At 34.2% G+C, this 12957-nt stretch overlaps 1 protein-coding gene across 2 annotated transcripts; it reads right to left on the bottom strand.

Moving 5' to 3' along the window:
• Positions 1-348: 348 nt before the first annotated feature.
• On the bottom strand, positions 349-11948 carry pomt2 (protein-O-mannosyltransferase 2). Of its 2 annotated transcripts, none has more exons than XR_007184983.1 (21): positions 11413-11948; positions 11246-11330; positions 11031-11135; positions 9805-9913; positions 9596-9704; positions 9348-9507; positions 8800-8906; positions 8615-8697; positions 8371-8480; positions 6681-6747; positions 6537-6597; positions 6381-6459; positions 6067-6218; positions 5280-5371; positions 5100-5176; positions 4914-4985; positions 1756-1815; positions 1565-1670; positions 1315-1483; positions 1000-1111; positions 349-737 (listed from the first exon to the last, which is right to left on the bottom strand). XR_007184983.1 is itself a non-coding variant. In XM_048191453.1 (21 exons), exons 1-21 carry the CDS (start codon positions 11682-11684, stop codon positions 632-634), a joined length of 2265 nt encoding a protein of 754 aa, XP_048047410.1. In that variant the 5' UTR covers positions 11685-11947; the 3' UTR covers positions 349-631. The 2 variants fall into 2 exon arrangements, 1 of the variants encoding a protein (XP_048047410.1); XM_048191453.1 differs by having other exon boundaries at positions 1343-1483; positions 11413-11947.
• Positions 11949-12957: the final 1009 nt, after the last annotated feature.

Here is a 12957-nt window from a genome sequence, read left to right as displayed (position 1 = left end):
TAAAATTAATACATGGACGTTTTTGTATTGTATTAATTTCAGTCAGTCATTGATCTGCATTTATAATTTCAGCAAGACAAACGAAAGCAAACAGCAAAAAAAATCTTGCAAATAACATTATTATTTCAGAACCACATAGCCCAACATAAATCCAATTGAAATTCTGTAGTATGGCCATTTCAAATTAACAAAAAAATTGGTTAAAATGGAAAAATCACCCTACATATCATAATCAAAGGTTGCCTGTTTTTGAATACACTATTTCATAAATTTCTTCTTAAATGAATTTTGTAACAAATGAAATGTAAAAAAACCACAATCAAGAGGGTGAATACATTATACAGCATCTTTAAATTTGAAAACTGAAAGGCACTTTATTTCTTCTATCAGTTTATTACACTTCAGCAACAGCAGGTAAACACTATCAAAAATACAAGACTGTAAAATACTTTAACTTTAAAACACTATTTTAAAAAACGTTTCATCACAGCAGAGTAAAGGCTGTCCTTCAACAATGAAATCACCCAGTCAACACGAAACAACTAAAATGGTTAAAACATGTTATTAAGCCCTGGGATAAATAGTCTAAAATTGAACGGAATTAAAATGGTCTAAAATTGAATAGAAATGTCTAAAATTCCCAGGATTCCATCCACCTGAGGCCGGCCATGGAGGAGGCAGGGTCGTGTGCCAGCGGCCCCCTCATGCCATAGGAGAGAGGGTGAAAAAGGTAAAAGCTGAAACAAGAAGGGACAGTAGAAATTTCAGAGTGAGATCAATATTAGAAATGGGCTGAATCTTTCACCTAAACAAACATAATACATAGAATATTTGTATAATACACAATTTTTGCATTAAATAAATAAATATACCCTACTTTAATTATTTCAAACTGGAAATTTTGTAAACAGTTAAAAAAAATAAAATAATAATAATAATAAAGAAAACAAAGTAAATGTGAGCCTAAAACAACTAAAAGTAAATATTGTAGAGCCTTACCTGTAGATGAACCCTAACAAGAGTATAGATTGACCTCCCCTCAGAAGATAATGGGATATGGATGGACTAAAGAGAAGCTGAAAATTCTGAAGGAAGATGTCCAGAGTAATACCTTAAATAAAGAAAGTCATTTAATGTGTTAACTCTAATAATGTTGTGCCAACAAATATGCTAATTAATGCAGAGTTTGAACTGTTAAACAACCAAAACATTTTAAAGACCAAATTAGGTTTAAATAATTTACATAAAGCAAATTAATTATTAACCTTCAGTCCATATGAAAACAGTCTGATAAGAACATTAGCAGATTTTCACCGTTTGGTTATCTTGTTTGCCTTTGTACCTGTGAGCATACTGCTGAACAGCATGGCAGGAAAGTAATGGTGGTAGTAGAGTATGCGACCCATGATGAAGAAAGGGAGGTAGTGTAACAGCCAGCCCAAAAGCAGCATCCCACCACCCTCCATGAGAGTGTGACAGTGCACTGAAAGAAAGCATCAGTTGTTTTAGACTTATTCAGATTGGCTCTTTTTCCAAGTACTGCATGACCTGCAGTGCTGCTTACCATTCCTCATTCCCTCCATCTTCACTCCTCTCTGTACTGCTAAAGAAGCCACTGTCAGCATGACAACAAATAGAGCCAGACTCAATATGTTCAGCCACCAGATGACCTGAGGATGAAATATGATGTTTTGGTAATGACAGGAGAAGAGATCTCAGCAAACAGAGGGCATAAAAAAGGACAGAGACACTTACAGGGTTGCCGAGGAGATAAACACGGTACTCTGTCTCATTCACTCCAGAAAACCTCAAACCCTGTTATGAATAATGAATAATGATGAGATAATACTCAGATGTGGATCTTCAAAAAAATCATTTTTGTTTATAGAAATACAGCTGAAAAAAAAAAAAAAAAAAAAAAATGTAGAAATGTTGTGCTGGTAACTAACTAAAAATAAGTTGAAGTACTAAAATTATTACAATTTAAAGTGCCCCATTATGCTATTTTAAAGGCTCCTAATTTTGTTTTAGAGGTCTCACACAATAGGTTTACATGCATCCAAGGTCAAAAACCACTAATTTTCTCATAATATATAATGTACATCACCTCATTTCTTAAAGGTGCCCTCGAATGAAAAATTGAATTTATCTTGGCATAGTCAAATAACAAGAGTTCAGTACATGGAAATGACATACAGTGAGTCTCAAACTCCATTGTTTCCTCCTTCTTATATAAATCTCATTTGTTTAAAAGACCTCAGAAGAACAGGCGAATCTCAACATAACACCGACTGTTACATAACAGTCGGGGTGTACGCCCCAATATTTGCATATGCCAGCCCATGTTCCCAACATTATGAAAGGCATTAGACAAGGGCAGAACGTCTGGATCTGTGCAGAGCTGAATCAACAGACTAGGTAAGCAAGCAAGAACAATAGCGAAAAATGGCAGATAACTGACATGATCCATGATATCATGATATTTTTAGTGATATTTGTGAATTGTCTTTCTAAATGTTTTGTTAGCATGTTGCTAATGTACTGTTAAATGTGGTTAAAGTTACCATCGTTTCTTACTGTATTCACGGAGACAAGAGAGCGGTCGCTATTTTCATTTTTAAACACTTGCAGTCTGTATAATTCATAAACAACTTCATTCTTTATAAATCTCTCCAACAGTGTAGCATTAGCCGTTAGCCACAGAGCACAGCCTCAAATTCATTCAGAATCAAATGTAAACAATATAACAGTATACAATACTCACATAATCCGATGCATGCATGCCGCATGCATGACGAACACTTTGTAAAGATCCATTTGAGGGTTATATTAGCTGTGTAAACTTTGTTTATGCACTGTTCAAGGCAAGCGCGAGCTCCGTGGGCGTGGAGCACGAGAATTAAAGGGCCAGTAGCCCTGAATCAGCTCATTTATAATGATGCCCCAAAATAGGCAGTTAAAAAAATGAATTAAAAAAAAAAATCTATGGGGTATTTTGAGCTGAAACTTCACAGACACATTCAGGGGACACCTTAGACTTATATTACATCTTTTTAAAAAAGGTTCTAGGGTACCTTTAAAGAGTTTGAAAACGGTTTGTTCAAAGATTCAGCCTCTCTAAACCCATCCTTTCCGCAAGCCTGCTTTGCACCGATTGGTCAGACTGCCCAGTCTGTTGTGATTGGTCTACTGCTTACAGCGCATGCCGGAAATTAAAGGGCCATTACCTCCAGAAGCATACCCAGCTCCTGTATATACAGTGATGAATTATGAACAGTAATGATGGTGTCGTATTTACCGTATCAATTTGAGTCAGAATCCTCATCCTTTGCAAGCGCATGCAAAGTGGATTTGCTTTCGCAGCGCAGAAACCAGTGTCTTCTTGACATGTCAACAACACAAACCAATCTCTTCCAGGCCTCAGTTTTTGAAGGACGGTCAAAGTAGAGCAGACCAATGAAGACTATCACCTTACATTATGCAGATTTGTTACAAACCTACATAGGTTTGTGCTTAAGTAAGAGTGAATAACTGACGACTTGTTTCGACAGTTCAGAATCGGTTCTTTGTTTTGGGAGAAAATAGCTCCATTTATCGTGCACTTTGATCTTTGAAAATTTGCAGACCTTTTACATTCACAAACAGCTATATTATACACAACATGAAAGGTAAATCCCAAAAAAGCATAATGGGGCACTTAAAAAAAAAAAAAAGCTAAATAGAAATACAAATTTATTAAAACAAAATAAAATTACAAAATTGAAAATATAAAAATAAAAGCCAATTAAATATTTATAAATACTATAATAGTACATAAATACGGAAGAGGATTAGGGCCAAGCAATAATAAAAAAATAAAACCATCTCGAGATTAAAGTTGTTAAATTTCAAGAAAAAGCTCGTTAATTTCGAAAGAAAAGTTGAAATAAAATGTTGAGAATAAACTCGTTAAATTATGAGAAAAAACTCGTTAAATTTCAAGACAAAAGTAGAAATAAAATGTTAAGAATAAACTCGTTAAATTACGAGAAAAAACTCGTTAAATTTCAAGAAAAAAGTCGAGATAAAATGTTGTTCATACAAATTTATTCTCGAAATTTTACAACATTTTTCTCATAATTTAACGATTTTTTTCTCGAAATTTAAAGAGTTATTTTCTCGTAATTTAACGAGTTTATTCTCAACATTTTATCTCGACCTTTTTCTCGGAATTTAACGAGTTTTTTCTCGGAATTTAACAACATTTTTCTCATAATTTAACGACTTTTTTCTCGTAATTTAATGACTTTATTCTCAACATTTATCTCGACCTTTTTCTCGGAATTTAACAAGTTTTTTCTCGTAATTTAACAACATTTTTCTCATACTTTAACAACTTTTTTCTCGTAATTTAATGACTTTATTCTCAACATTTTATCTCGACTTTTTTCTCGAAATTTAAAGAGTTTTTTTCTCGTAATTTAACGAGTTTATTCTCAACATTTTATCTCAACCTTTTTCTCGGAATTTAACAAGTTTTTTCTTGGAATTTAACATTTTTCTCATAATTTAACGACTTTTTTCTCGTAATTGAATGACTTTATTCTCAACATTTATCTAAACTTTTTTCTCGAAATTTAACAACATTTTTCTCATAATTTAACGACTTTTTTCTCGTAATTTAATGACTTTATTCTCAACATTTTATCTCAACTTTTTTCTCGGAATTTAACGAGTTTTTTCTCGGAATTTAACGAGTTTATTCTCAACATTTTATGTCGACTTCTTTCTCGAAAAGTTTTCTCGAGTTTTTTCTTGAAATTTAACAACTTTAATCTCGAGATGCTTTTATTTTTTTATTATTGCTTGGCCCTAATCCTCTTCTGTACATAAACAACACTTCTACTCAAAACATCTGCTTTTTCACAACATACCTGATAGTTGATGGGCCAATGCCAGGGCTTAGAGTTTACCTCATTGTCTTTGGGCTTTAAACCACTATTTCCCTAAACAAAAATACAAGTTTTATTAAACTTAAACCATGTAATTGAATTTATACATCATTCCCATGTAAAAAGAGCATTTTTAAGGGGTAGATTTTCTTGTAGGTGAAATCTTACCCTGATCATCACAATATGAGACTCCCAGAGGATCTCCAGGAAAGTGGGTTTGAGCACTGAAAGACTGATGTTGGGCACTGCAAATACACAAAGACATTTTACAATCAGCTGAGAAAAACCCATCCAGTGGCACAATTCTACCTATTATCATGATTTTAAAATGTAGCTATATGCACATACATTTAGGGTTGATGTGATCCTCAATATTCCATTGCGAGTTGGGGGTCTCTTTGACATACGGGCTACATGTGACCTCCACTTGTTCCCATCCCCTGTTGAAAAGTAAAATGCAGTTTAATAATGGCTTTCTTTAATATGTTATGCGCTACTAACCAGAGATGTGTTTCCTGTACAACTATGTAACTTGCTGATTAACTACCATTGTATGATGCATCATTGGAAAAACAAATCACCTAGTCATGACGGTTTCCCAAAACCATAGTAATATGGTCGCACCGCTGTCGTTTTAACCACATTGGTTCAACAATATAGGACTATCGTCAATACTTCACACACAGGTGGCAGAGTAATAACTTCGGCTAATTAATCTGTACCAGATCTCCGAGATGCTGCTATTACGAACATGGCACCTAGTGACTACTTTACTGTTTTTGTTCCATGTCATTTTGCTTTATTTGATGTTTAATTCATCACGGGTTCTCTTATACGTCATCACTTCAGAGTTCCCCTTGTATATTCCTACAATATATTATATTATATTTAAATAGAATGAAAGATATAGAATGTACAGAATGCTAGCTAGGTTATTGCACCCAAGAGCATGATCCATTTAAGTCCACGTCATTTAACAAGAAACTATGCTTCTAACCACAGCTCAAGAGGAAACGGGAAATGCCAAATTGTTGAACTATGTTGGTAACAACAGGACTTTCAACCATAGTTGGCTAACAACGCTTTCGGGAAACGCACCCCAGATCTGAGTTTTGTTCTGAACAAACGCTCTCACCACTTGGGGAGGGTCTTTCCAGAAGAGCAGAGCACGCAACCCGTGGAGCGATGGAGAAAGCGCACTTTACTACGCAGCACCTTCACCGGATCTCCCTTCCTCCCTCCACACACCTCCACCTGCCACAAGTCATTCATGTCTCCGCTTCCATTCTGAAATGAAAAGCGATTCTGTTTGATGATGCTGCTGTCTTTGAACTTATAAAAATGATTAATGTTCATTAAAGGTTTAAAGATGTGCTGAAGTTCGCTGTTATCTAGTAGGAATACCAAAACCAGTAGTACATGAACTGTTACTTCTACTGAAAAACTCACAATGCCGTATCCTGTGACCTGCAGATGTTTTTTGGTCAGTGGAGCTTCATGGAAATGACTGTGAAGATTCCTTGTAGTTCTGATGAAGAGAATCAGGTGTGCACTATTACTATTATTATCACTGTTACTTTAGAAAATAAAAAACTTGATGCTTACTCTTTGTGTTCCAGTCTAATGATGTCACCATGTCGGACCAGCTCTGGTGACCCTGTGGGATCTTAGCAGAGAACAGGAGTTATCGACTCTTGTGCAGTGTCTATACAGAGTAGTAAAGTAGTGCAAACATATAAATGAACTCACCTTCAGTGTTGTCAGGTCTCTTGACCAACCACAGGTTGTTATAATCTTTGTGCAAATAGGCTGTAACCTACATGGGTTAAGATGCAAAATAGATTTAGGAAAATTATTTACTGTTACACACCACCTAATAGAATAAAGTTCAAAGTACAAACCATATAGAGTACCAAACATACACATTAAGATACTGTACATTACTGTTAAAAAAAATTGAGGTTGGTAAGATTTTAAAAGAAGGTACGTTTTAAAAGAAGTCTTTTATGCTCACAAAGGCTCACAAAAAATTCATTTGATCAACAATTATTTTAATATAATAAATGTTTACTATTATATTTTGTATTTATTTATTCCATTATATATATATATATATATATATATATATATATATATATATATATATATATATATATATATATATATTTATTTATTTATTCCTGTGATGGCAAAGCTGAATTTTCAGCATCATTACTCCAGTCTTCAGTGTCACATGATCCTTCAGAAATCATTCTAATATACTGATTTAGTGCTCAAGGAACATTTCTTATAATTATCATCACTGTTGGAAGCAGTCGTGCTGCTTAAAGGGTTAATTCACCCAAAAATGTAAATTCTGTCATTTATTACTCACCCTCATGCCGTTCCACACCCGTAAGACCTTTGTTAATCTTCAGAACACAAATTAAGATTTTTTAGTTGAAATCCCATGGCTCCGTGAGGGCTCCATAGGGAGCAATGGACACTTCCTCTCTCAAGATCCATAAAGGTACTAAAAACATATTTAAATCAGTTCATGTGAGTACAGTGGTTCAATATTAATATTATAAAGCGACAAGAATATTTTTGTAGTGCCAAAAAAACAAAATAACGAAATATTTAGTGATGGTTGATTTCAAAACACTGCTTCATGAAGCATCGGAGCACAAATGAATCAGTGTATCGAATCATGATTCAGATCGCGTGTCAAACTGCCAACGGCTGAAATCACGTGACTTTGGTGCTCCGAACAGCGGATTCGACACACTGATTCATTTATGCTCCGATGCTTCCTGAAGCAGTGTTTTGAAATCGGCCATCACTAAATAAGTCGTTATTTAGTTTTTTTTGGCGCTCCAAAAATATTCTCGTCGCTTTATAATATTAATATTGAATCACTGTACTCACATGAACTGATTTAAATATGTTTTTAGTACCTTTATGGATCTTGAGAGAGGAAGTGTCCATTGCTCCCTATGGAGGCCTCACAGAGCTATCGGATTTCAACTAAAATATCTTAATTTGTGTTCTGAAGATTAACGAAGGTCTTACGGGTGTGGAACGGCATGAGGGTAAGTAATAAATGACAGAATTTTCATTTTTGGGTGAACTAACCCTTTAATATTTTTGTGAAAGCCATGATACATTTTCAGAATTATTTAATGAACAGAAAGTTCAAAAGAACAGTATTTATTTGATATATAAATCTTTTGTAACATTATAAATATCTGTGTCACTTTTGATCCATCTAATGCATCTGCTAATGTTGCATCCAATATTAAATTCTTTTAAAAAAAATCTTACCCACCCAGCAATTAGAAATTATAAACGAAAATAAGAAATATATGTTGGAATTTCATCTTAAAATCTTACAGATAATATTGTTACTGTTGTCTACCTTTTTGGGTTTGGTAAGAGAAGAAGAGAGTGGTGAACTGACCTGCTGCTGGTGAGCTCCAACCCCCTCTGGGTAAAGATGCCAGTGAGAGTGCAGATATCCTCCTGCAATTCGCAGATTCTTCACCGTTATGACAGAGCCATAAGCCAGATCTGTGTGGAGAGAGGAGTAAAAGCCCAGGACATTGTCAGAAAATTGAATCTTTTCACAATTCAATAATGTTTTTAAGTAATAAAAGAAACATGAGCAGTAAAAATGCTCAATATTGATCTTAAGTTGTACTTACACTCTGGCATGGAGGCGTTGTGTAGATTGTTTCCAATCAAGCGAGACTGGAAAGCAGAACTGAAGAAACCATCCCCAGTACCGCTGTGTATGAAAAAAAACAAGGCTGTTAAAATTATGTTTTATTTTATTTATGACCAACTGCTTTTACAATAGAACAGAATATCATTATTGGCTCAAACATACCTTCTGTTTAAGACAATGAAGTGGACGGCAAATATTGTAGTGTATAGGAACAATGGAAGCATTATCAACCCAAAAACTCGAGCACATAAGTGCTTCCCAAAATCCACCTAGAGGAAAATAAGAAACTATTTTCAGGGTTTTTTTTTTTCTGGGGGGGTTGACAGGGGAGGGGGGGGGGTCATATCATGGTTTCCACAGAAATATTAAGCAGCACAACTGTTTTCAACATTGATAATAAGAAATGTTTCTTGAGCACTAAATCAGCATATTAGAATGATTTCTGAAGGAACATGTGACACTGAAGACTGGAGTAATGATGCTGAAAATTCAGCTTTGACATTAAAGGAATAAATTACATTTTAAAATGTAGAAATAGAAAATTGTTATTTTAAATTGTAATAATAATTCACAATATTACAATCATTTTGATCAAATAAATGGAGCCTGGGTAAGATTAAGAGACTTCATTCAAAACCATTAAAAAAATCTTTTGAACAGTAGTGAATATGTTTGAAACTTTCAATCTTGAAACAGGTTCTCATTTATACCAGAGACAAGCTGAGATCCCCAAGCAGCCTCCACAGATCAAATGCTGTGTTGATTCCGACCAAGACGATGACAAACAGCCCCACAAACTTCACTCCCAGAGACCCAGAGAGGCAGACCCCCGTCAGAAGCAGCCAGAGCCACCAGGAGAAGCTGAAAGGACTGAAGACAAGAAAGACAGTTTGCATTCCTGATATATTAGGTACACAAACTCAAACACTAAAACTTCATAGAGAGATTCCTCCTCTACCTGAATCCCTGTGTGTTAAATTTGACCATGCACAGAACAGAGCCCATGATGAAAAACATTAGAATGGGATCCAGGAGAATGTACTGAGACAGGGTGATGCAGCCAGTGTCTGTTGTAAAAAAAAAAAAAAATAGACCAGTTGATTTAGATTCAGATTATCATTGTTGAATACAGCTCACCTCTGTGTTGATGATCACTACCACACTCACCAAAAATAAGAAGAGAGGCTGCGATTAGCGCTGCTGGTGTAGAATGGGACAGCTCCAGGACAATAAGAAAGGCAAAAGGAGGTAGACAGGAACCAAGAGCTGCACAGAACTACACACAAAAGGAATTAATCACAATAATATACACTACCGCTCAAAAGTTTGGGATCGGTAAGATTTTTAATGTTTTTAAAAGAAGTTTCATCTGCTCACCAAGGGTGCATTTACTTAATTAAAAATACAGTAAAAACAGTAATATTGTGAAATATTATTACAATTTAAAATGACTGTTTTCTATTTGAAAATATTTTAAAATGTAATTTATTCTTGTGTTGGCAAAGCTGAATTTTCAGCATCATTACTCCAGTCTTCAGAAATCATTCTAATATGTCAATTTGCTGCTCAAGAAACATTTATTGTTTACAATTGTACAAAATATTTGTGTACAATATTTTTTTTTTTTCAGGATTATTTGATGAATAGAAAGTTTAAAAGAACAATGTTTATTTGAAATCTAATCTTTTGTAACATTAGAAATGTCTTTACTGTCACTTTTGATTGATTTAATGCATCCTTGCTGAATAAAAGTATTCATTTCTTTAATTTCTTTAAAAAAAAAAAAAAAAAAAAATTCTTACTGACCCCAAACTTTTGAACGGTAGTGTAAAATGTTACAAAAGCTTTGTATTTTAGATAAATGCTGTTCTTTTGAACTTTCTATTCATCAAAGAATCCTGAAAAAAGTACACAACTGTTTTCAACATTGATAATAATAACAAATATTTCTTGAGGAACTAATCATCATATTAGAATGATTTCTGAAGGATCATGTGACACTGAAGACTGAAATAATGATGCTGAAAATTCAGCTTTGCCAACACGAGAATAAATTACTTGGTAAAATATATTCAAATAGAAAACAGTTATTTTAAATTGTAATAATTTTTCACAATATTACTGTTTTTTCTGTATTTTTAATTAAATAAATTAAGCCTTGGTGAGCAGACAAAACTTTTTAAAAACATTAAAAATCTTACTGATCCCAAACTTTTGAGCGGTAGTGTATATATATATATATATATATATAAAAATTTTTTTTTATTTTTTTTTACTAACAATATTTTTTATGTTTTCTTATAGAAATAACTTAAACTTTAATATATAAATATAGTTTACCTCAGTCTTAGAAATCTGCATGAAATTAACTGGGAGACAATTAAAATGTTTACCGCTCTCATCCCCCAGTAGTTGTGGTGCTCATATTTGTCCCCTGGTTTTATGAAGGGAAAGGTGCCATCATAGCCTGTCAGGTATCCAGCAAGGCCAATCAGCATCTGAGTACGGAGTGTAGATGCATCCTTTTGAGTCACAAACTACACAAAACTGACAAAATAACTCAGATTATAGTGGAGCAACAGGGGTCTAGATGCAATGAAATCCATACCTTTCCAAGTGGCGGATGGACATCAAAGAAGAAGGTGCGATTAATGTAATAACTTCCCATTTTCCCGAAATGAGTCTCATCCCAACTGCAATAATGAACCATAAGGTTTATTGACCGTGCACTGGTATTAAGGTTATTATTATCAATTCTACAGATCTAATGCTCACCATACATGTGGAGGCTCAGTGATCTTGTAAAAGCGTGTGCATACAGAGAGCAGAAGCACCAAGACCAACGTGTAAACTGGAACATGATCATCTCTGCAGGGAGAACCGAAGTGTCCTCCTCGCTCGGGGATCCTTTTATTTGCCCCGTTAGAAGTCCCATTAGAAGGCTGGGAAAGGCATTCAGCCCCCTTGTTTACCTTACATGTTTTTCGATGTCGTACAGCTGATGTGTCTTGTCTTTGTGAGTAAAGCTCCTTCGGTCTGCCGTCCATTAGAAGGTTTTTTGATGAAGAAGACAATGAGTCATTTTCAAAGTGCCAAAAACACTATAAAGATAGTGCCTTCGGAGTTCATGAACATTGAATCCTTACAGGATTTAAGATCTTGCAGCCTGGTCGTGTCGACATGTCGCTGAATGAAACATTCTCTTGCTCATTATTGCAATGCCCACATTTGGTGTGCAAACTGTTTTGGATGTGGATCGTTGGTTAAGGAAGCATTTGGGAATGTCTGCTCTTCACTGTCACCTGCTGGACAGGAGAGGGACATTCAGCCACAGTAAATCCAAAGCGTGTCATTCAACAGATCAAATGTTGTGGATGAGTTAAATGACACGTCGAAATTGATTTCTTAGGGTCTAATACAAAAACCGGTGACAAAAAATAATGTGTCAACTTTAAATTTAATTTGGAATTTAATTAACTGTGCTTATAGATTAATTAGCAGGTATAGTTTTTTTTTATCACTGTGTTTTGAGGATTATACAGTCAAACCAAAAATTATTTCTTATATGTATACCAACCTCATTGATTTGTATGGAGAGGATGTATTTACCTTCTAGACTTAAATGGGAAAAACAAGATACTTGGGAATTCATCTGTAAAAATGCTTTAACATTTTCATACAACAGTAGTCACGGAATAATACAGTTTAATATTATACACAGGGTATATTATACACCTGAAAGATTACACAAGATAAGTGATTCATGTTCAGAATGTTGTCCTAGATGTAAAACAGAAGTTGGTACATTATTGCATATGTTTTGGACTTGTTTGGAACTTGAAACCTATTGGAGAAAGATAATAGCCTACAAACTATTGACAAAATTGTTTAAGCTTGCATTTGATCCAAGATTTATGTTATTGGGGGATGAATCTGTCTTCCATCTTGATCAAAGGAAGAAATTACATTTTGTTAAGATGGCTCTGATGGCAGTAAAGAAATGTATAGCTATACAATGGAAATCAGAAGAACCACCCAGTCATATTTTATGGCTTAGAGTATACTTTCATCCTATGTTCCTGTTGAAAAAATAATGTTTAATTTGGAACCCCCCAAATTCTTGATTCTGTGCAATATTCATGTGAAAATAATAAATATATTGATTAAAAAAATATATTAATTTTTTATATTTTTGATATATTTTTACTAGTGAGTGCAGGTCACTATAGTTCATTTATGTAAGTGAGGATAGCATAATAAAGTAAACTGTGACATATTATACCCAAAAATTCTTCATACAAATTGATAAAAATTTGGAAC

The sequence above is a fragment of the Megalobrama amblycephala genome, linkage group LG5 (genome assembly GCF_018812025.1).
Source record: "Megalobrama amblycephala isolate DHTTF-2021 linkage group LG5, ASM1881202v1, whole genome shotgun sequence".
NCBI lineage: Eukaryota > Metazoa > Chordata > Actinopteri > Cypriniformes > Xenocyprididae > Megalobrama > Megalobrama amblycephala.
This window is presented reverse-complemented; position numbering and strand designations above follow the sequence as displayed.